The sequence below is a fragment of the Bufo gargarizans genome, chromosome 5 (assembly GCF_014858855.1).
Source record: "Bufo gargarizans isolate SCDJY-AF-19 chromosome 5, ASM1485885v1, whole genome shotgun sequence".
NCBI classification, from domain to species: domain Eukaryota; kingdom Metazoa; phylum Chordata; class Amphibia; order Anura; family Bufonidae; genus Bufo; species Bufo gargarizans.
This window is the reverse complement of record NC_058084.1, coordinates 422,891,193-422,916,988: the sequence shown is the minus strand read 5'-3', so window position 1 is coordinate 422,916,988 and position 25,796 is coordinate 422,891,193. Positions and strand designations below refer to the sequence as shown.

General features: G+C 45.0%; 1 protein-coding gene across 1 annotated transcript in view; it reads right to left on the bottom strand.

Moving 5' to 3' along the window:
• The window catches only part of WDR37 (WD repeat domain 37), a 75,000-nt gene that overhangs the window by 43,544 nt on the left and 5,660 nt on the right, over nucleotides 1-25,796 (bottom strand). The window contains exons 6-7 of the mRNA XM_044295556.1: nucleotides 17,449-17,525; nucleotides 15,458-15,692 (exon numbers count right to left, since the gene is read on the bottom strand). Coding sequence (XP_044151491.1) covers nucleotides 15,458-15,692; nucleotides 17,449-17,525 — 312 coding nt within the window. The remainder of the gene's footprint in view (nucleotides 1-15,457; nucleotides 15,693-17,448; nucleotides 17,526-25,796) is intronic.

Here is a 25,796-nt window from a genome sequence, read left to right as displayed (position 1 = left end):
ACGACACATAAGAATAGCTGCTCCGGAATTCTTATTACATGATAAATGCAAGTAGCTGCTAAAATAGATATGTCAGGAGAGGCGATGGGTCCTCTTTAACCACTTCAGCCCCGCTAGGTGAAACCCCCTTCATGACCAGGCCACTTTTTACACTTCGGCACTACACTCCTTTCACCGTTTATCGCTCGGTCATGCAACTTACCACCCAAATGAATTTTACCTCCTTTTCTTCTCACTAATGGAGCTTTCATTTGGTGGTATTTTATTGCTGCTGACATTTTTACTTTTTTTGTTATTAATCAAAATGTAACGATTTTTTTGCAAAAAAATGACATTTTTCACTTTCAGCTGTGAAATTTTGCAAAAAAAACGACATCCATATATAAATTTTTCGCTAAATTTATAGTTCTACATGTCTTTGATAAAAAAAAAATGTTTGGGCAAAAAAAAAATGGTTTGGGTAAAAGTTATAGCATTTACAAACTATGGTACAAAAATGTGAATTTCCGCTTTTTGAAACGGCTCTGATTTTCTGAGCACCTGTCATGTTTCCTGAGGTTCTACAATGCCCAAACAGTAGAAAACCCCCACAAATGACCCCATTTCGGAAAGTAGACACCCTAAGGTATTCGCTGATGGGCATAGTGAGTTCATAGAACTTTTTATTTTTTGTCACAAGTTAGCGGAAAATGATGATGATTTTTATTTTTTTATTTTTTTCTTACAAAGTCTCATATTCCACTAACTTGCGACAAAAAATAAAAAATTCTAGGAACTCACCATGCCCCTCACAGAATACCTTGGGGTGTCTTCTTTCCAAAATGGGGTCACTTGTGGGGTAGTTATACTGCCCTGGCAATTTAGGGGCCCAAATGTGTGAGAAGAACTTTGCAATCAAAATGTGTAAGAAATGACCGGTGAAATCCGAAAGGTGCACTTTGGAATATGTGCCCCTTTGCCCACCTTGGCAGCAAAAAAGTGTCACACATGTGGTATCGCCGTACTCAGGAGAAGTTGGGGAATGTGTTTTGGGGTGTCATTTTACATATAACCATGCTGGGTGAGAGAAATATCTTGGCAAAAGACAACTTTTCCCATTTTTTTATACAAAGTTGGCATTTGACCAAGATATTTTTCTCACCCAGCATGGGTATATGTAAAATGACACCCCAAAACACATTCCCCAACTTCTCCTGAGTACGGCGATACCAGATGTGTCACACTTTTTTGCTGCCAAGGTGGGCAAAGGGGCACATATTCCAAAGTGCACCTTTCGGATTTTGCAGGGCATTTTTTACACATTTTGATTGCAAGGTACTTCTCACACATTTGGGCCCCTAAATTGCCAGGGCAGTATAACTACGCCACAAGTGACCCCATTTTGGAAAGAAGACACCCTAAGGTATTCCGTGAGGGGCACTGCGAGTTCCTAGAATTTTTTATTTTTTGTCACAAGTTAGCGGAAAATGATGATTTTTTTTTTTTTTTCTCTTTTTTCCTTACAAAGTCTCATATTCCACTAACTTGCGACAAAAAAAAAAAATTCTAGGAACTCGCCATGCCCCTCACGGAATACCTTGGGGTGTCTTCTTTCCAAAATGGGGTCACTTGTGGCGTAGTTATACTGCCCTGGCAATTTAGGGGCCCATATGTGTGAGAAGTACTTTGCAATCAAAATCTGTAAAAAATGACCGGTGAAATCCGAAAGGTGCACTTTGGAATATGTGCCCCTTTGCCCACCTTGGCATCAAAAAAGTGTCACACATGTGGTATCGCCGTACTCAGGAGAAGTTGGGGAATGTGTTTTGGGGTGTCATTTTACATATAACCATGCTGGGTGAGAGAAATATCTTGGCAAAAGACAACTTTTCCCATTTTTTTATACAAAGTTGGCATTTGACCAAGATATTTTTCTCACCCAGCATGGGTATATGTAAAATGACACCCCAAAACACATTGCCCAACTTCTCCTGAGTACGGCGATACCAGATGTGTCACACTTTTTTGCTGCCAAGGTGGGCAAAGGGGCACATATTCCAAAGTGCACCTTTCGGATTTTGCAGGGCATTTTTTACACATTTTGATTGCAAAGTTCTTCTCACACATTTGGGCCCCTAAATTGCCAGGGCAGTATAACTACGCCACAAGTGACCCCATTTTGGAAAGAAGACACCCCAAGGTATTCCGTGAGGGGCATGGCGAGTTCCTAGAATTTTTTATTTTTCGTCGCAAGTTAGTGGAATATGAGACTTTGTAAGGAAAAAAGAAAAAAAAAAGAAAAATCATCATTTTCCGCTAAATTGTGACAAAAAATAAAAAATTCTAGGAACTCGCCGTGCCCCCCACGGAATACCTTGGGGTGTCTTCTTTCCAAAATGGGGTCACTTGTGGCGTAGTTATACTGCCCTGGCAATTTAGGGGCCCAAATGTGTAAGAAGTACCTTGAAATCAAAATGTGTAAAAAATGGCCTGCGAAATCCGAAAGGTGCCCCTTTGCCCACCTTGGCTGCAAAAAAGTGTGACACATCTGGTATCGCCGTACTCAGGAGAAGTTGGGCAATGTGTTTTGGGGGGTCATTTTACATATACCCATGCTGGGTGAGAGAAATATCTTGGCAAAAGACAACTTTTCCCATTTTTTTATACAAAGTTGGCATTTGACCAAGATATTTTTCTCACCCAGCATGGGTATATGTAAAATGACACCCCAAAACACATTGCCCAACTTCTCCTGAGTACGGCGATACCAGATGTGTGACACTTTTTTGCAGCCTAGATGCGCAAAGGGGCCCAAATTCCTTTTAGGAGGGCATTTTTAGACATTTGGATCCCAGACTTCTTCTCACACTTTCGGGCCCCTAAAAAGCCAGGGCAGTATAAATACCCCACATGTGACCCCACTTTGGAAAGAAGACACCCCAAGGTATTCAATGAGGGGCATGGCGAGTTCCTAGAATTTTTTTTTTTTTTGCATAAGTTAGCGGATATTGATTTTTTTTTTGTTTTTTTTCTCACAAAGTCTCACTTTCCGCTAACTTAGGACAAAAATTTCAATCTTTCATGGACTCAATATGCCCCTCAGCGAATACCTTGGGGTGTCTTCTTTCCGAAATGGGGTCACATGTGGGGTATTTATACTGCCCTGGCTTTTTAGGGGCCCTAAAGCGTGAGAAGAAGTCTGGAATATAAATGTCTAAAAATGTTTACGCATTTGGATTCCGTGAGGGGTATGGTGAGTCCATGTGAGATTTTATTTTTTGGCACAAGTTAGTAGAATATGAGACTTAGTAAGAAAAAACAAAAACAAACAAAAAATGTCCGCTAACTTGTGCCCAAAAAAATGGCTGAATGGAGCCTTACCAGGGGGGGAGTGATCAATGACAGGGGGGTGATCAATGACAGGGGGGTGATCAATGACAGGGGGGTGATCACCCATAAAGACTCCCTGATCACCCCCCTGTCATTGATCACCCCCCCTGTAAGGCTCCATTCAGACATCCGCATGATTTTTTACGGATCCATGGATACATGGATCGGATCCACAGAACGCATGCGGACGTCTGAATGGAGCCTTACAGGGGGGTTATCAATGACCGGGGGTGATCAGGGTAATCAGGGTGATCACCCCCCTGTCACTGATCACCCCCCCTGTAAGGCTCCATTCAGACATCCGCATGATTTTTTACGGATCCATGGATACATGGATCGGATCCACAGAACGCATGCGGACGTCTGAATGGAGCCTTACAGGGGGGTTATCAATGACAGGGGGTGATCAGGGTAATCAGGGTGATCACCCCCCTGTCACTGATCACCCCCCCTGTAAGGCTCCATTCAGACATCCGCATGATTTTTTACGGATCCATGGATACATGGATCGGATCCACATAACGCATGCGGACGTCTGAATGGAGCCTTACAGGGGGGTTATCAATGACAGGGGGTGATCAGGGTAATCAGGGTGATCACCCCCCTGTCACTGATCACCCCCCCTGTAAGGCTCCATTCAGACATCCGCATGATTTTTTACGGATCCATGGATACATGGATCGGATCCACAGAACGCATGCGGACGTCTGAATGGAGCCTTACAGGGGGGTTATCAATGACAGGGGGTGATCAGGGTAATCAGGGTGATCACCCCCCTGTCACTGATCACCCCCCCTGTAAGGCTCCATTCAGACGTCCGCATGATTTTTACGGATCCATGGATACATGGATCGGATCCGTAAAAATCATGCGGACGTCTGAATGGAGCCTGACAGGGGGGTGATCAATGACAGGGGGTGATCAGGGTAATCAGGGTGATCACCCCCCTGTCACTGATCACCCCCCCTGTAAGGCTCCATTCAGACATCCGCATGATTTTTTACGGATCCATGGATACATGGATCGGATCCACAGAACGCATGCGGACGTCTGAATGGAGCCTTACAGGGGGGTTATCAATGACAGGGGGTGATCAGGGTGATCACCCCCCTGTCACTGATCACCCCCCCTGTAAGGCTCCATTCAGACATCCGCATGATTTTTTACGGATCCATGGATACATGGATCGGATCCACAGAACGCATGCGGACGTCTGAATGGAGCCTTACAGGGGGGTTATCAATGACAGGGGGTGATCAGGGTGATCACCCCCCTGTCACTGATCACCCCCCCTGTAAGGCTCCATTCAGACATCCGCATGATTTTTACGGATCCATGGATACATGGATCGGATCCGTAAAAATCATGCGGACGTCTGAATGGAGCCTGACAGGGGGGTGATCAATGACAGGGGGTGATCAGGGAGTGTATATGGGTGATCACCCGCCTGTCATTGATCACCCCCCTGTAAGGCTCCATTCAGACGTCCGCATGATTTTTACGGATCCATGGATACATGGATCGGATCCGTAAAAATCATGCGGACGTCTGAACGGAGCCTGACAGGGGGGTGATCAATGACAGGGCGGTGATCAATGACAGGGGGGTGATCAGGGAGTTTATATGGGGTGATCAGGGGTTTATAAGGGGTTAATAAGTGACGGGGGAGGGGGGGGGGTGTAGTGTAGTGTAGTGTGGTGTTTGGTGGGACTGTACTGACCTACCTGAGTCCTCTGGTGGTCGATCCTAACAAAAGGGACCACCAGAGGACCAGGTAGGAGGTATATTAGACGCTGTTATGAAAACAGCGTCTAATATACCTGTTAGGGGTTAAAAAATTCGGATCTCCAGCCTGCCAGCGAGCGATCGCCGCTGGCAGGCTGGAGATCCACTCGCTTACCTTCCGTTCCTGTGAGCGCGCGCGCCTGTGTGCGCGCGTTCACAGGAAATCTCGCGTCTCGCGAGATGACGCGCCGATGCGTCCAGGAGGAGAAAAGCAACCACCTTCCGGACGCATCGGCGCGTTAGGCGGTCCGGAGGTGGTTAAAGGGGTTTTACGAGATTTTTTTCCACAAAATATCTATCCTTTGGATAGGTCATCAGTAGAGATGAGCGAATGAAATCTCACGAAGAGGAATTCGATCCGAATTTCAGGATAAATTCCATTCGCCTCGAAGCTGATTTCCTCGTGCTTCGTGTCAGCGAATCGATTTAACCTGAAATAGTATATAAAAAAATAAATAAAAAAATTATTCTCTCGGACGAAATCCCGTGCTTCGCGCCAGATCTTCAAGAAAGATGGTGGCGGCCGGCCCGTCGCGAGCAAATGGATGCAGTAAGTTTGATGACATTTTTAATTTTTTATGTTAATTTCACATATATTTTTTTTTTACTCAGATGCTGCGATCGTGTAGGAACGCAGCATCTAAGGGGTACAATGACGGGGGCGGCGCTATCGCAGCTCCCCGTCATTGCCCCCACTACTTACAAAGTAACTCTTCACAAAGCGAATTTTCTTCTAAAATTCGGCGAATCAGCCGAATCAAACTTTTGAAAAATTCACTTTTCTCTAGTCAACAGTATCTGATCACCTAGGGACCCCACTTTTCAGATGTTTGAGAAGGCAACAGTGCTCTGAATAGCACTGCGGCCTTTTCGCAGCTTTGCCTAGGCCATGTTCATCAGTGCCGCTCTCCCCCATTGACGTGAAGGATATCAAGCACAGCTGCTGAACAATTTACGGTGCTGTGCTTGGTGACCTGAGAGAAGGCCATGGCACTGCTGCAGGCACCAGTGACTGCTCAGACAGCTGATCTGCAGCGCTAACTTGCATCGGACCCCACCGATCAGATACTGAGGACCTATTCAGAGGATAGGTCATCAGCATAAAAGTCTTGAAAAACCCCTTTAAGTTCTCTAGTTAGTTTTTTATTTTATTTCATGTCTTAGGGTAAAGACCCCGATACATATTACACTATTGCTGGCCAAACCCTCAATTCTTGACAAAACCGGCCAAAATTCTAATGTGTATGGGGAGCTCCCAACTCATCTGCACAATCAGGCGCAGTGAATTTTGAGGCCCGATCCTTTAGTTCTCCTGGGGAGAGAAACCAATGTCAGAGGTGTCTGGTAGTGATCGACTCCTCTCTCATCATTGGAAACACAGATCTGCTTAACCAAACCAGGTGAGTATGTGTATGGGAAGTCAGAAAAAATAACACTGTTTTATTGCTTGTGTTGCAGGGGAAATATTGCACCTATAGGGGGCAAAAATAAATAAAAATGTGCACATCATCTCAAGCTATAACCACATGACTGAAAATCAAAAAAGGTCAAATAGAAGTGTCAGAGAAACAGCACAGAAGGATATATAAAGGTTGTGAAATACATTGCTGCAAAGGTACAAAATAAATTCATATGAATATGTCATAATGTGACATAATATTACTTTATGTGCCAATACACTCCTCACATTAGATGTACCCCCATTCCATTATTCGGTACAGCTGCACTCTAAGGGATTCCAGGAGAGTCATCTGCATTGACATTATTATATATAGACGGGAAATATGATTGCATCATACGTGACCTCAGGTCATGCACATGTATCTGCATACATGGAGATCACTATTGGTAGAAGTAGTTACAGGTGTCTGATTTGACACAATTGGCCGCAGTAGTTACATACACCCTGTATCGACATGTGAGTGTGTGGGAGATGTGTGTGTATGGATGGAAGTCACAGATAACGCAATCACATCTTTGTGAAGAGTGGCTGTGCCAAAATGTGAAATACAAACATAGGTAGCTTAGTAAATGGCATGCAAAAAACAAAAACTGTCGTGACACCACAACGCAATGCTCGACTTTTTAAACAGGCCTTGAGACATAACTTCGGATAATAGCTAAGGCAGTACCTCATCTGCAGACAGCTGATTTAGGCTCCATTCACACGTCCGTAGCGTGTTTTGCGGATCCGCATTTTGCAGACCGCACATCGCCGGCACTAGTAGAACATGCCTAGGATAAATAGGACATGCTCTATTTTTTTCAGGAACGGAAATGCGGACACTTACGGGTTTGCATTTCCGGAGCTGGCCGCACATCGTGCAGCCCATAGAAATGAATGGGTCCGCTATTCCGTTCCGCAAAATGCGGAACGAAATTGCGGGCGTGTGAATGGGGCCTTAAAGTGATTGCCCCTCGTCATTGCAGAGAGAACTGGCTTAGTTCTGTTGGTAAATCTGGTACCAATTTAATGGTACCAAACATCTCCTGTAATTATACCCAGTCCATCAAACTACAAAATGGATAATTGCTCCCTTAACATGAGTGTCGACAAAATGGAAGATGCACGTGAGACATCTTGGAGGATTGTGTGAGGAACAGACAAGAGCACAGCAAAAAGAGGTCTTGAGAGGATCTGAGATGATGTGTGGGGATCTGCAGAGTAGGTCAGAAATGTAGGAAGGGGAATGATTGTGGATGGCCTGTGGCTGTTAGTATTTTGAACTGAATTCACTGAGCAATGGGGAGCCAGTGATGGGATTGGCAGAGGAGAAATTATGGGAGAGGCAGATTACAGAGTTGAGAATAGATAGGAGGGTCACAACAGTATTAGATAGATGACCACAGAGGAGGATGTTGCAGTAGTCCAGGCGGGAGATATGAGGGCATGCACTAGCATTTTAGTTGACTCAGGATTGAGGAAAGAGTAGATACAGGGGCGTAACGATCGCAGGGGGTGCGATTGCGACCGGTCCCGGCGGGGGGTGGGGTGGCCCTCTGTACCAACATGTAATGAAGCGCTGTGACGGGGCCCGGAATGAAGTACAGTGACAATGCCGGGCCCCGTCAGGGCGCTCCATTACATGTTTAATATGAGGCAAGGTTGGGGAGGTTTGCGCAGGGGAGGGGAAAGAAGAAGAGGAGGGGGGGGGGCGTGGCTAACTGCCGACATGAGCGGTCGCATCTGATCTGAGCTCCGGCTCCCGCTAAGCATCCTGACTAATCCTGAGCATTGATACGGTCTACATACTCACAGACTTGTCGGGTGACACTACGAGACCCCACAGAGGCCCTGCAGAATCTCATTATGAGTCCCAGCAAAGCTCAAGCGGCGGCTGACCGGCTGAAAGAATATGCGCGCCAAGACTCCCAGCATGGCGCCGCAACGTCCAGTACGCCCCGCACTCAACATACTCGCGGCCAGGCGGCACAGCAGGCGATTGATGAGGAGCATGATACTCCGGAGCTCTCGCCGAAGGAGGCCCATGAACAGCTGTTGTCAGCGATTATGGCATGTCAGACCTCCCTCACCACCAAGATTGACGAGGTGCGTGTAGATGTGGGCCTCCTTAGACAAGATGTCCAGCAGCTCAGGGAGCGAGTGAAGGGAGCGGAGGAGAGGATCTCTGACTTGGAGGATCTCACCCGCCCCATGCCAGCCAAGATTCATGCCCTGGAAGATTCGGTCTCCTTGTGGAGGCAAAAGTGTGACGACCTGGAGAACCGGGCCAGGAGGAATAATGTGCGCATTTTGGGCCTGCCTGAGCGCTCGGAAGGGCCTGATCCTGCCTCTTTCCTAGAAGCCTGGTTTAAATCTACCTTCCCGGAGGCTGCCTTCTCCATGGCGTACGCAGTAGAGAGGGCCCATAGGGTTCCAGCTCGCCCACCGCCACCTGGAGCTCCACCTAGACCGATGTTGGCACGTATGCTGAATTGGAAGGATCGTGACCTTATCCTTACGCAAGCGAGGAAGAAGCAGACCATCCTGTATGAGAACACCAAAGTGTCCTTGTTTCCAGATTTCTCTGCGGAGCTTCAGAAAAGGCGTGCAACATTTGTCGCTGTCAAGAGGAGGCTGCGGGACATGAACTTACCTTACTCCATGGCGTACCCAGCCAGGCTGAGAGTGGTGGATGGGGAGAAATCGCTTTTCTTTACTGACCCTAGGGAAGCGGATGATTGGGTCGCAAGGAAATCGCGCAGAGTGGCGCCATCTTGAGGTGCAGTATGGCTGTGATACCTTTACCTTTTTTCCCGCTTTTTTCCTGTACTGGGACTTTATCAGCGGATCTTGTTGCTCTCTGAGGGTGGTGTGTGGATACTTACGTTTTGTGGACATGTTCTAGTCCTGGACTTTACAGCGCTCGTGACACCCACCCCGGAGTGAGTTTTGCTTTTGCCTGATTATGTCACTCGTCATATGTTATTATGCTATACAATATTATGGGGGCTGGTCAGATACCTGCATGGTTTATTACCACCTTGTACTATGCGGGTCCCTGACTTTGCTGCCACGGGGAAATCAATTTCCCATTCTGGGCGAAATGTATGTTACTGCATTATTTGTTTTTGGCATGTCATGTTTTGCCTTATGTTTGCATACTTAGTTTGGGCATTCAGTGGTACACCATTTAGTACAATTAGGAGAGAGGATGCGATTGGTGAAGTGGTGGGAGGAGACCATTCGACTTTGCAGCAGGAGTGTGGATCCGTGTTGATATGTGATGTGCGGATGCTATGGCCGCCTTGAATTTAATGTCTTGGAATGTGCGAGGGCTTGGGGATGCGGGTAAGAGGTTGTCTGTTTTTACACATGTCCGTCGTTATGCTCCTCACATACTTAGTCTTCAGGAGACCCACTTGACACCTGATACTGACGCTAGACTGCGGAAACCGTGGGTTCAATGTGCATATCATTCCTATGGTACCTCTCACTCCAGGGGCGTGTCTTTATTAATCAACCGTTCTGTTAGATGGGAGCTACACACAACTGTGAGCGACGCGGAGGGTAGATATGTGTTTGCTTATGCGCATGTAAATGGCGCTCCGTTTGTGATCCTGAGCGTTTACTGTCCCCCTCCAGCTGACCTAACCATTCTACAGACTGCACTCCTGTTTGCAGCTCAATTTCCGCATGCAAAACTTTTGTGTGTGGGGGACATTAATATGGTCATGGATTCACGGAAGGACCGCTTTCATGCTTCCCCGGCTTCGCCGGCTCGTGGCCCCCCTACTTTGCTGGCGGCTTGGGCTGGAGAGGTGGGCTGGCTGGACTTATGGAGGGAGAAGCATCCAGAACTGGTAGAATACTCCTGTTTTACTCCTTCCCAGGGAGCTTTGTCTAGAATAGACTACATGTTCGGTTCCCCTGATGCTTACTTGGAGTTGTCTGACGTTTTTTATGGCCCTCAAAATGTGTCTGATCATGCGCCCCTGATTGCGCAGTTTAATGGTGCACAGGGAATTACCTCTCGTTTGAAAATGAGAATTCACCCATTTTGGTTGACCCTATTGAAGGAGCAGGATAGGATACTGGACCAATTGCAGGTTTTCCTGGGAGTGCATGATGCTGAGACGAATGCCCTCCTTCTATGGGAAACCATGAAGGCATATTTGAGGGGATGTCTTAAATCATCGATTTCATTTATCAAGAGGGATACTAGGAAACAAGAGGACTCCCTCAATGCTTGCGTTAGGGAAGCTGAAGCTAGGTTCCTATCAGACCCTTCGGAGACACATAGGCAGGATTGGCTGTTGAAAGGCAGGATGTACTTAGTCCATCTGCATGAAAAGAGTAACCGTAGGCTATTTTTTTATAAGCAGCAGGCCTTTGAGGTAGGAGATAAGGCGGGAAGACTTCTGGCTCAGATAGTGCATAGAAACACCTCTGCGCCACCGGTTTTACGTATTCAGGCGCTGGATGGGGTGATCAAAGACTCTGTGGCAGACATAGTGGCGTGTTTTGCTGACTTCTATCGTGAGTTATATCAATCACGAGTGTCTTACTCTGAGACCGAACTTGAGCATTACCTGGATGAGATATCTTGTCAGTCACTCTCAATGGAAGACAGCAACCTACTGGAGGAGGACATAACTCTGGAGGAGATTCAAGCCGCAATTGCTGGTTTGGCAACTGGGAAGTCTCCTGGCCCTGACGGGCTGCCTCTGGAGGTATACTCAAGGTATGTTGACATCCTTGGTCCTCAACTGAAAGAGATGTTAAAGGAAGCGTGGCGTCTTGGTACACTTCCGGACTCTCTATATGAAGCATCCATAGTAGTGATTCTCAAACCGGATAAGGAGCCGACGGACTGTGCTTCCTATCGGCCGATATCTTTGCTGAATCTGGATTACAAAATTCTGACAAAGATCTTGGCCAATAGGTTGAACAAAGTGGTATCTAGCATAATCCACTGTGATCAGACCGGATTCATACCCGGGAGGTCCACTTCTAGCAACATCCGCAGAGCGCAAATCATAGCCCAAATTGGAGCCTGCCAGGGGAGACAATGGGCGATGGCCTCGTTAGACACAGCCAAGGCCTTCGATTCGCTGGAGTGGCCGTACCTGCTGAGGGTGTTGGGGAGATTTGGCTTCGGTCCTAAGTTCTTACAATGGATTCGAATATTATACAATAATCCGAGAGCTAGTATTTTGGTCAATGGCACGGCCTCCCCTTGCTTCCCACTGCAGAGGGGTACGAGGCAGGGTTGTCCTCTCTCTCCCCTTTTATTTGCAATTGCCATCGAACACCTGGCCCTGCGTATCCGCCTTGACTCAACATTCAGGGGGGTTGGTTTGGGAGGGAGAGAGGACAGAGTGGGTCTGTATGCAGACGACCTTATACTGTATATGAGTGATATGGATACCTCCTTGCCTCGAGCGATCACGATTATTGAGCAATTCAGCCATTTCTCTGGGTTGCACATTAATTGGGCTAAATCTGCCCTGATGCCTTTATGGCGCTCCGATTGGCCTGCAGTTCATCATAACCTTAGGGTAGTGGACCACTTTAAATATCTAGGGATTATCATTACCAGAGTGCCAGGTGACTCTTACTCCAGGAATGTTGCCCCCCTGGAGACCATACTCACTGAGAAGTTCAAGGTGTGGAAAACCCTCCCACTGTCTGTTATGGGTAGGATCAATCTGATCAAAATGGTCTTGTTGCCTAAAGGGCTGTATATTTTGGGACATGCGTGCACCCCTATACCACGGAATCTATTGGACCGGCTCCATTCCTCAATGACTCGGTTCCTATGGGGCAGAGCCAGGCACAAACTCGCCTTGAATACATTACAGAGGCCCAGGGCACAGGGGGGGGCGTCGCTGCCGAACTTCCATTTGTACTTTTTGGCAGGACAGCTAAAGTTCTTGGCTGGGTGGGTCAATGGGAAGCCCTTGCAAAATATGGATTATTACCTGCAGCAGCACCTGGACATATCTAGCTTGTGGCCAGTGCTGGAGAAGGCTAGCTCCTTGTCGAGACTATTATTACCGATACACAGGTTGGCACAACAAGTCTGGAGGGATGCTAAATTGAGGCAGTATCAAGACTGGGCCGACACCATACCTTTGTGGGATAACTCTTTATTTCCCCATCTGCAAGGGATTGTGGGTACGCATGCTTGGGCAGATGCCGGTGTTATAGCTTTGCGGGATTTGTACAGTGGAGGTGTCCTACGTTCATTCTCCCAAATCCAAGAGCAATATGGTTTGGCACGCACCCAATTCTTTAAATATCTGCAGATTAGGCATGCTCTACAAGAACAATTTAGAGATAGAAACAGGGCCATCTCTTCTTACCCCCTCATAGGAGTTATTAAGTCTCAGGGACCCCGGGGCGTAGTATCTGTGCTTTACACCCATCTCCTAGAGAATCACATGTCCGCGCAACCTATACTCGCTGAGGCGCGGTGGAAGGGGAATATCCCGCTTCTCTCGGCGGAGGATTGGTCGGAGGCGTTAGAGGCGGTAACTAGGGTATCTCCCTCAATCAATAATAGGTTGATCCAGTTATTTATGTTACATCGCAGCTACTTGACCCCCACTAGATTGCATAGGATGGGGAGACTTCCCCATTCCAACTGTTTGAGATGCTCTCATACTAACGCGGATTTCTGGCATATGATGTGGGACTGCATTCACATTAAGTCATATTGGCAGGCAGTATTGGGAGTGCTTTCATCTTTGGGCCTGGGTCCCGTTCCGCTATGCCCCAAGGTGTGTCTGTTGGGTATCCTAGACAATGTTGGCTGGACTCATTATAACAAAATATTCTTGAGTGAATCCCTGTTCTTGGCCCGTAAGGTTATTGCCCTCAAATGGATGGCGGATGATTTCCCGACTTTGGGGATATGGAAAAGGTTGGTTAACCAGGTGATTCCCTTTGAGAAAGTGATATTTGTTAATAGAAAGTGTCCAGATAAGTTCCAGAAAGTGTGGGGTTTGTGGTGCGACTCACACTTAACAACCTCAATGAGGTCTGCAGTCTCTGTTGGACCTGGATAGGATCGATTTTAAGAAAATTTATTTTCTCTTTTTCTGTTTTGCCTTACTCGATCTATGGTATCTCTGCTGTGTAAGCCCTGAAATGCTGTACCCTCTCTTCATTTGATTAATTGTGTATGTATAATCACTGTCTTTCCGTGTGATCAGATCTGTACTATGTTTTGGTATCCTCTATGCAATTGTACCGCTGAAGTGCCTTGTTACTCTTGTTTCAATAAAACGAGTTTAAAAAAAAAAGAAGAGGGGGGGACGCGCGCACTCTCACATACTCGGCCCGGCAGTTCTTGTCACTGCCGAACTGTCTCCAGATCATCAGTAAAGCAGGAGCTCTAGCGCTCCCTCTGCTGGCCGCACATTGCACTGCTGAAACTGCCTTCAGTACAGCCAGCAGCGTGATGTGAGTGTGGCAGCGCAACATCAGGGAAGAAAAGGGGAAGGGGGGGTTGATGGGCACAACCACTGTGTTGTGAGGGGCACATATGTGGCCATATCCACTGCGAGGGGGCACATATGTGGCCATATCCACTGCGAGGGGGCACATATCTGGCCATATCCACTGCGAGGGGGCACATATCTGGCCATATCCACTGCGAGGGGGCACATATCTGGCCATATCCACTGCGAGGGGGCACATATCTGGCCATATCCACTGCGAGGGGGCACATATCTGGCCATATCCACTGCGAGGGGGCACATATCTGGCCATATCCACTGCGAGGGGGCACATATCTGGCCATATCCACTGCGAGGGGGCACATATCTGGCCATATCCACTGCGAGGGGGCACATATCTGGCCATATCCACTGCGAGGGGGCACATATCTGGCCATATCCACTGCGAGGGGGCACATATCTGGCCATATCCACTGCGAGGGGGCACATATCTGGCCATATCCACTGCGAGGGGGCACATATCTGGCCATATCCACTGCGAGGGGGCACATATCTGGCCATATCCACTGCGAGGGGGCACATATCTGGCCATATCCACTGCGAGGGGGCACATATCTGGCCATATCCACTGCGAGGGGGCACATATCTGGCCATATCCACTGCGAGGGGGCACATATCTGGCCATATCCACTGCGAGGGGGCACATATCTGGCCATATCCACTGCGAGGGGGCACATATGTGTGGCTTGAAGGACAGGGCAGAATCAAATCCCCAGGCAGCGAACTTGTGAGATGGAAGAAAGCATGGTTCCGTTAACTGTAATTGATAGGTCTGTTAGGGACCTGAGTGACACGGGGGAAGAGATCATGAATTCTGTTTTCTCCATGTTGAGTTTTAAGAAGCAGGAGGAGAGGAATGAAGATCTAGCTGGAATTATGGATAGAATGGAAGGGACATCTGTGCCAGAGAGGTAAATCTGAGTGTCATCAGCAGAGGTCTGTGATGGCTAACCTCTGGCACTCCAGCTGTGGTAAAACTACGACTCCTAACATCTACACTTGCTTGGCTGTTCTCAGAACTCCATACTAATGAATGGAGTAGTAGGTTCACCACAGCTGGAGTGCCGGAGGTTAGCCATCACTGGCATAAGTGATATTGAAAAGCCATGGGACTATAAGTTATTGAGGGCCGAAGGTAAAAATGGAGAAAAGTAGGTGTCCCAGCACAGAGCCTTGAGGGACACCAACAGACAGAGAGGGTGTGATAAGGATGTAGGGTGTGAATGGGACACAATAAATGTTCATTTGGTGAGGTACGAGGAGAGGGCCAGGTCTCTCACACAGAAGGCATTTTACAGAAGCGAAAAAGTATTTTATGATTTTATAGATAATTTACCTGTCAGAGAGTGGACAAGCTCAGATGTCTCTACATCATACAAGTTGGCAGTTCTATCCCATGATGCAGTGACTGCTTGTTTCCCCCCGACCAGCCAGTCAGCAGCTATGACCACTCCCTGATGGCTTTTAAGTGAGGTTATTGGAACCCGGACAGTAGGACAATCACTGGAAATATCTCCATCGGCATCAAGTTCATCTTTATCTGAAAAATCTACTTCTTCCTCTGCACAAATCTGATGAGAATAAAACACAGCACTTTATTATACATTTAAGGATAAAAGAAATTCACTATATTTACACCATCTAATCATTTTTCTGTGGATATAAATATTTTATTACTAATGGGGGTATCATCTCAGTATAAGCATGTCTGGCATATGTCTCAGCACTGTCCCGACCCTCACCCAGGCTGATTCTTTGACAGGAATTGCCTGCTGTACTGGTAGTTAACCAGGGTCTGTTACATATTACCCTGTATATACTGATCCTGTCCCTGACCACACAATATACTGTACATACCCAGGACCATGGTGACTTAGAAAACGTCCATTTTTGGCAATTACTTTTAAAAGCACAAATGAAAGTTTTAATAACCACTGATAATTCAGCAATTCTATTGCTCACTGGACAATCTGCTGCCCAGTATGTGAAACACCATCCCTCCAGAGACAGAGAAAGGAGAAATTCAGGAGGCAGTAGAGATAAGAGTAATGTTATGTGTGACAGGAGAGAGGAGATAATCACATCTCCAGTGTATGGGACATCACACAAGCAGGAGATAAACACCTGCAGCATAGTCTAGTGACTGCATGTGAGACTGGCTTACAGAAGTATCTTAACGACAGGCATTAAATTAGGTCCACACGCCCCTTTAAATACTTTCTTCTTGTGATCAGCTTATAGCTGAGGGACTCTTCCAACAAATAAAAGAATGGAGAACCCCTTTGTGAGGAATATGGAGTATGATTTCATTCCTGCCATTTGCTCCAGGAGTGGCAGAGGAAATCAAATTCTATGCTATGGGCCCTAATGGGTTTTGTGGGTCGTTTGGCTGCCAGGACCAGGTGGGAGGGGGGACCCATCCCAGAGGCAGGGAGGGGCGTGGCAGATTACAGGTGAAAAAAAACGATGCAGACAGAGTCCAGCGTCTTTTCTCTAAAGGGGGAGGGGGGGTCACGCTGAGCATCATGTTTATGTGACGACAGCCAAGGATTACAGGAACCATTATTCATCAACCCAAAGGACTCATCCATCTGGTAAAAACTTTTTGCTCTGTTTAAACCCGTTTGTACCATACCACCTGTATTCTCCACATCGGACCACTGTATATATTCTCTGTGTACAGTATATTGTGTTATGTCTAATGCGCCCTCAAGGTAATTAAATATATAATTTAATCTTGTGCTGTCCTTGTATCTCGATTATGAGTCCCCACGTCCGTGTTTCGGCATAGTTATACGCCACCGCGGGTTGGTTTCTCACCCTATAAAATCCCATTAGCGGACTGGGCTTACATCAAACGAGAAGCTGGTGGCAGTTACCCGGTCTGAGAAAGTGCTGTTTCACTGGGACAATGAAAAAGGCTCTCTCAGCTTGTTGCCTCTCTGTGCCTGTGTGGACAGGAGGTGTCTGTGTAAACTGTATCAAGCTGACCTTACGTGCTTATATGGAGGGAGTAACGTCATGTCTTGTAACCAGTGACTATACCGTATCTTGCTACGTATTTGACGTCAGGGGGGGTATATTATTCGTCACATCCTTTAATGTGAGTTTTTATACAGCACCAAGAACTGGAACCTGCATTACAAGACTGACACTGACACTAACAAAGCATTAAACCAGAGTTAACCTGAGGCGGGTGTACATTTTATGTGATCTCTCCAGTAGCGCTGGAAAGCACGGCAATTGATCTGATCATATGAAGGATTAAACATTGCTACAGTAAAACCCCTGCAGCATCTGATTGCATGATTTCTGTACTGGGCTTACGCTGGTGTCTGTTGATGGTTGCGGAGTGGGTAACTGTACCACGTAGCGCCAGATGTGAGCTGTCTGGTCTCCAGATGCTGTGGAAAAAAACAAAAGTAGCGTGACATTAAGGAAAAGCGATTCTCAAGTGGATATTTTTTTTTTACTAGATTTCATGGTGGTGTCATTGCTGCATCTCATCATACAGTACATATCACCTAATGTATACAAAGAGGAAACGCTTTAAAAGGAACTATGCGCTTTCCTCTTTAAGTGCATCTGTCATGAAGGATAAAAGCTGGATTCACACACAGAGACCAATATTTAATGTTGGCCATTTACGTACACGGACATTTTGCTATAATCTTCGTCTTCAGCGGCTTTTTTCTGAACACTGTAAAACATAACCTTCTTATTCTCTAAAAATGGAGTGGTCTTTCACATACGGTTTACATGTCACAAATAGGGATGAGCGAACTTGCTATTTGCAAGTTCGGGTTCTGGGCGAGATCCTTTATGGATTCCGTTATCACAGAATATAATGGAATTCTAAGAACCATTCCGTTATAATAGAAGTCTAAGGGCAGCATAACGGATCCGCCTGGTTTACTTTATGCAGGAGTCCTGTATAATAGTAACCAGACGGATCCGTTATGCTGAATTTAGACTTCTATAATGACGGAATGCCTTTTAAAGGCTTCCGTTTGGCATTCCGCGATAACGGAATCCATAACGGAATTCACCCAGACCCCGAACTTGCAAGCAGCAAGTTCACTCAATCCTAGTTACAAATGATACTTGTAGCGGTGGTTGACAAAAAAGTTTTTAAGCATGTCACATGAGGTTTCTGGGGGGTACAGATAGATTTCGATCAATTCAACAGGTCATTTGTACACAATGTAGGTGTTTGATATTGGTCTAACTGTAGGGCTAGTTCACAATATTTGCTGCGGTTTCTGCCACAGTTCATCAATTTGAATGCTGAGGAACGGCTTGCGGTTTAACCACACGGAATGGAGCTAAACCAAAAGCGGACACACATCGCAGGTTGAGCTGGAGTCCATTCAGACACTGCACTAAAAAAGGGCATGTCCTTTTTTGGCGCAGTCGTGGTGATAAACAGTGTCTGCATGAAGTACAACTAATTGAAAACAAACAAAAAGGAGGCAAATTCAGAGCTGCTGCCACTAGCTTTTTTTTGTCACGGCACCTAAACCAAGTTCCGAAGGCAAAAAAAAGTCTATATGAATGGTGCTACGGCCGCACATGCAGGTTTTTTTGGTGCAGTTTTTGAACCCCAAACCAGAAATGCATTAAAAAAAGAGAAGTTGTATCTGTCCTTTATACTTTCTCTCCTGATTTTGGCTTCCAAAACTGCATCAAGAAACCATAACGTGTGGCTGTACCCTAAAGCAGTATGCAAAAATCAAGCACTGCACATGCCCAAAAGCAGAGTTTAAGATATCTACACTCCAGATGACTAGGATGGTGGGACGGTTCCCTATTTTACTGTCCTGGAGCTACACAAGAATATACTGCAAACGGATGTAAACGTAAGGCCACGTCCACTTTGCTGTTATTGTGAACAAAGTAGATTTTCCACATGTAATTTTGGAGAGGAAACTCCACACCATTTCTGCTATGTGGGGCAACATTGCTTAAGAGGATTTTGGAGTATGTTCACACAGCGTTTTCGTTGTCGATTTTGGTGCAGATTCCGCACCCAAAAACTGCACTGAAAAAATGTGTAAATCAGCTCTATTTATCAACAGGAAAACCGCTTGTGAGTTTGCAAAGTTTTTTTTTTTTCAAAATACGGTTTTTAAAACTGCTGCGTTAAAAGAAAGAAGTGACATGTTTATTCTTGGTGCGGATTCTGTGTCAGATTCACCCCCAAAATTCCCATTGAAAAATCACATCAAAAACTGCATCCAAAGAACCACAAAGGAACCCTGAAGACGATTCTGTATCAGTTTTATTCAGCACATAAAAAGCTCTGTGTTAAAATGCCCTGAGATTATTTATTAACAAACTGGCAACAAAAGAAAAGGCCCTTTGCTAATGGATATTGAGAATGTGCGCACATTTGGCTAATCACTCATGTGCTCATGTCATGAGGAAGCAGAGACCAGCAGGGCACCCAACAACCACTGGAACCAGAGCTGTTTGGGATCTGTTGTTTGATAGTCTCATACAAACCCTTTAAAACCATAATAGCTTTGTATGAATATTATAAGCTCCCCCTAGTGGTGGTTGCTGGTAGCCAGGGTTTATTTTATTCAGGGACCTTAGTATAGCTCAGTCCACTATAACAAAAAATATAAAAAAATTTAATCATCATCCAAAAATGTTTTGATGTAAAGAACAACATTATGATAAGTAGTAAAAATTTGCTTTAAAATTTGTTGTTACTGTCCAACACCTTTGTACAGATTATTATAATCAGGGGATACAAAATGGAGGCACCCATCCGTCTCAATGCCATTTGGAAATTATTTTCCTCCAGCTCCTATTAGATTAAAGCTAAACGTTTGAGAATTTCATCTGAGAAGCATTTTATAGAACTGTTGAGTTCAGCAGATGAAACTTCCAAGCCGCTTATAGAGGTCTAGGCAATCAGATAATACATGAAAGATGAATGAGCCACGGCACCAGCAGTTGACGTAGCCTAAATCCTTTAGTGAGATGATGGTATTAGAAAAGGTTCTTCATGTAAGTGGATTTTTATAAAAATTTGGATATCACTTTAGTGAAAGAAAGAAAAAAAAAATGGAGGTATTTTATATATGCAAGTACAGGTATTTAGACTGAAAAAGCATTTTTGCAATAGCGTTTTATTAAAAATATTGCACAATTTGGCTTCCGCAGCTTCTATTTCTTATAGTATACAGCAAGCTACAGAATGCAGTTCACAGTGACAGGTCATAGTTCACAAACATGTACTTTACAGGCTAAGGTGTCAGATATACAGGGGGTGCATATTAGCACATAATATCTCTGGCACCTCCACTGTTATCTGCCTCCCACTAATATGTTAATGTGCGGCTACTATATATCTTTGTTTGTGTAGTTTGTATCTTGGTTTCGCTCCTGATGAAAGGCTGTGTTAAATATCAGCCAGGAAACATGTCGAGCTTTAGATGCAACTTTAGTAGCAACAACTACGGCACCATATGTAGCCATTAAGACATTAGATGCTTCATGGGAGAGATCCCAGAATATACTGTGGGCGACCTGAGTTCCCAGCGTCTTGAAAGGTAGTATATAGACTACAGTGATGGCTGCTATGAAGCCAGTACATAGGGTGTTATTACATTGAGACAGCCATAGAGTGTATATAAGTGGAAAATTCGTGGCACAAGACACCAGAATCAGTTAGGCTACTTTCACACTTGCGGCAGTGTGATCCGGCGGACAGTTCCGTAGTCGGAACTGGCCGCCGGATCCGCCGATCTGCCGCTGACTGAAAGCATTTGTGAGACTGATCCGGATGCGGATCCGTCTCACAAATGCATTGCAAGGACAGATCCGTCTCTCCGCTTGTCATGCGGACCGACGGATACGTCTTGTAAATTTTTTCACATTTTTACCGATCTGCGCATGCCGGAACGACTGATCCGGCATTCCGGTATTCTGAATGCCGGATCCGGCGCTAATACATTCCTATGGGAAAAAATGCCAGATCCGGCGTTCAGGATGGTCTTCAGTTTTTTTCGCCAGAGAGAAAACCGTAGCATACTGCGGTTTTCTCTTTTGCCTGATCAGTCAAAACGACTGAACTGAAGACATCCTGATGCAAACTGAACGGATTACTCTAGGTTCAGAATGCATGGGGATAAAACTGATCAGTTATTTTCTGGTATAGAGCCCCTTAGGACGGAACTCTATGCCGGAAAAGAAAAACGCTAGTGTGAAAGTACCCTTAATGCTTTTTAATTGGTAGACGTATTACATCATATCATATATATAGTACATCTGGATTGGAACATATCAGTTAAAGTCGTATAGTTAATCCCGACGTTTCGGCCATATAATTGACCTTTTTCAAGGGATCGATAAAAGAATATATGCAAGTAAGGATCACTTATAAGTTCATATAATGATTGAGTAACAATTGCAATTCATGTTATAACAAAAAGAAGGGTCAGGTATATGTGTCAAAGAAAGGGGAGAAAAAAGGAGAAGAAAAGAAAGTTACACAAATATGTTCGGTCATGTTTAAATATATTTTACTAGCTATACACCAGTGCTATAGAGGTCCTTTACAAGCTTCCTGTATACACATACATACATTATTCCTCCCCATTAGTGCATCTGTAGCCTTGATATACAGAAATAAATCCCCATCCCACTAAGGGCAACTCCTATGCCCTTTCTTGCCTCCAATACACCTACTGCGCATGCGCGGAAGATCGCAACGTCATTCCGGACGCATGTAGCCACCCGGGAGACTATACACTTTAGCCCCTTTATAAACAACAGCGCGCCAGCCACGGCGTACACATCCGGCAGAGGTTTCCATTCACAAGTTACAGGTATGTGCTTTCACACGCTGGTCTCTCTTCCTCTAGGAACAAATCTTTCTATAGAACAGTATTTATTATCGCACCAGGCGCCTTATAATATATTAGGCAGCACATTATGTGGTATCTATCTGAATATATATATGTATCCTATTGCTTTCAATGATATACAGTACAGACAAAAAGTTTGGACACGCCTTCTCAAAGAGTTTTCTTTATTTTCATGACTATGAAAATTGTAGATTGACACTGAAGGCATTAAAACTATGAATTAACACATGTGGAATTATATACATAACAAAAGTGTGAAACAACTGAAAATATGTCATATTCTAGGTTCTTCAAAGTAGCCACCTTTTGCTTTGATTACTGCTTTGCACACTCTTGGCATTCTCTTGATGAGCTTCAAGAGGTAGTCACCTGAAATGGTTTTCACTTCACAGGTGTGCCCTGTCAGGTTTAATAAGTGGGATTTCTTGCCTTATAAATGGGGTTGGGACCATCAGTTGCGTTGTGGAGAAGTCAGGTGGATACACAGCTGATAGTCCTACTGAATAGACTGTTAGAATTTGTATTATGGCAAGAAAAAAGCAGCTAAGTAAAGAAAAACGAGTGGCCATCATTACTTTAAGAAATTAAGGTCAGTCAGTCCGAAAAATTGGGAAAACTTTGAAAGTGTCCCCAAGTGCAGTCACAAAAACCATCAAGCGCTACAAAGAAACTGGCTCACATGCGGACCGTCCCAGGAAAGGAAGACCAAGAGTCACCTCTGCTGCGGAGGATAAGTTCATCCGAGTCACCAGCCTCAGAAATCGCAGGTTAACAGCAGCTCAGATTAGAGACCAGGTCAATGCCACACAGAGTTCTAGCAGCAGACACATCTCTAGAACAACTGCTAAGAGGAGACTGTGTGAATCAGGCCTTCATGGTAGAATATCTGCTAGGAAACCACTGCTAAGGACAGGCAACAAGCAGAAGAGACTTGTTTGGGCTAAAGAACACAAGGAATGGACATTAGACCAGTGGAAATCTGTGCTTTGGTCTGATGAGTCCAAATTTGAGATCTTTGGTTCCAACCACTGTGTCTTTGTGCGACGCAGAAAAGGTGAACGGATGGACTCTACATGCCTGGTTCCCACCGTGAAGCATGGAGGAGGAGGTGTGGGGGTGCTTTGCTGGTGACACTGTTGGGGATTTATTCAAAATTGAAGGCATACTGAACCAGCATGGCTACCACAGCATCTTGCAGCGGCATGCTATTCCATCCGGTTTGCGTTTAGTTGGACCATCATTTATTTTTCAACAGGACAATGACCCCAAACACACCTCCAGGCTGTATAAGGGCTATTTGACCATGAAGGAGAGTGATGGGGCGCTGCGCCAGATGACCTGGCCTCCACAGTCACCAGACCTGAACCCAATCGAGATGGTTTGGGGTGAGCTGGACCGCAGAGTGAAGGCAAAAGGGCCAACAAGTGCTAAGCATCTCTGGGAACTCCTTCAAGACTGTTGGAAGACCATTTCAGGTGACTACCTCTTGAAGCTCATCAAGAGAATGCCAAGAGTGTGCAAAGCAGTAATCTAAAGCAAAAGGTGGCTACTTTGATGAACCTAGAATATGACATATTTTCAGTTGTTTCACAATTTTTTGTTATGTATATAATTCCACATGTGTTAATTCATAGTTTTGATGCCTTCAGTGTGAATATACAATTTTCATAGTCATGGAAATAAAGAAAACTCTTTGAATGAGAAGGTGTGTCCAAACTTTTGGTCTGTACTGTATGTCTACCGTGATGATATGTGGTGATTGTATATCATGCAGCATAAAAGAAGTAGTACAATCTTGCCCTACTGTGACTTCAACATAGATGATATTTGCGTAATTTTCTTTTCTTCTCCTTTTCTCTCCCCTTTCTTTGACATATATACCTGACCCTTCTTTTTGTTATAACATGAATTGCAATTGTTACTCAATCATTATAAGAACTTATAAGTGATCCTTGCATATATTCTTTTATAGATCCCTTGAAAAAAGGTCAATTATATGACCGAAACATTGGGATTAACTATACGACTTTAACGGATATATGTTCCAATCCGGATGTACTATATACTATATATATGACATGATTTAATACGTCTACCAATTAAAAAGCATTAACTGATTCTGGTGTGCCACGAATTTTCCACTTTGATACGAGACAATCAACCGTCCACCGTGAGAACCCAACCTTATACAGGGTGTGCAGATCTCATCATCCCTTTACATAGAGTGTATATAGACCACATATTAGGACCCTATATATTTCTCTGTAGGTGGAGTGATATAGAAAGTGAATCTCCAGTACAGAGATAATATTAAAGGAAGGAAGTTTGACTGATGGAATAGCGACGCTGCTAGTCATGTGCTTATAGAGTATTAGTAGGAGGCAGATAACAGTGAAGGTGCAAGAGATATTACGTGCTAATATGCACCCCTGTATATCTGACACCCTAGCCTGACCATCACCTTGTTTTAATAGTTATTTAATAAAAGTATGTTTTAGTTATATTAAATCAGGCAGTTAACTAGATTATACTCAATATCGCCAATTTTGGTAGTGTTAATTAGGTATCCCACACAAACTTAGAAGATAGTTCAAAAGACACTGGATTACTTATTTATGACTGGCAGTCTGCAGCTTACTATTGACTGTGAGACATAGATACTGCAGAACCCAATCTGTACAACAGTTTTAACAAAATCCCGTTACAAAAATGCTTTGTAGCCAAATAAGCATGCATTTAGTAAAAAGCAAAAAAAATCTTTAACTGGGTTGTCTTGTTTAAGCAAGAGACCAGACAACACTGACAAACAGCCTAACCTGGTATCACCTGGTTGCAGCGGTGATATCGCGTTGAGAACATGTGACTGCTGCAGTCAATCACTGGCCTCTTCGATGCACCTCTTTGAGGTACTGATTGGCTGCGGAGAACCAGAGCGTCAGCACTGGGCCATCTAGGTAAATACTGCTCTAGTCTTTATTTCGGTCCTTCTGCTGACATAATGTCAACTGGTCTCCTCACCTTATGGCCAGATAACAAGAGTCAGAATCCTTCCCTCAGTCATGGCACATGTGCTCTTTACAGAAGGCCCATATTCATGACTGGGGAGAGAATTCCAGCACTGCCTACTGACCGGCCATGCAATCCAGTAAGGTGGTGACAGTATATTTCAAAAAGAAAAAAGTCTATAGAAATTAAAATGAATGTTCCTTACTTATTGTTGTCTGGACAAAGCCTTTAATGCTTTCTTAAAAATATTATACACCCGTCTTTGGAGCTTCAAGGGGTTGACCCAAGTTAGAAACGTGTCACCTATCCACAGGACAGGCGGTAAGTGTCTTATCAGTGGGAGGTATAACTGCTACTATTGCCACTGACCACGAGAATGGGGGTACCGATCCCCCGTCTGAATGGAGCAGCAAGTGCATTGTCGCTCCATTCAAAATCTACCGGACTGCTGGAGTACAAAGCTCTGCTATCTCCAGCAGTCCCATAGTGTAAATGGAAGGGCAATGCGCATGCTCCATTCAAGCGGGGGTGGGTACCCCCATTCTCGTGATCAGTTGGAGTTGCAGAAGCCGAAATCCCGCTGATTGGACTCTTACCCAACCCCTTTAAGTATCAGTTTAACCCTTTAATCACCAGGCCTGAGAAGGCCTTAATGACAGCAACATTTTTCAGTTTTTGCTTTTTCATGCCTTTTCAGAACTTTATTTTTTGACGTGGCTAAGACCTTGTTTTATCTGGAAGAAATATTATTAGCTCTTTGACATTGTTCAGGGGTATGTATAAATTACG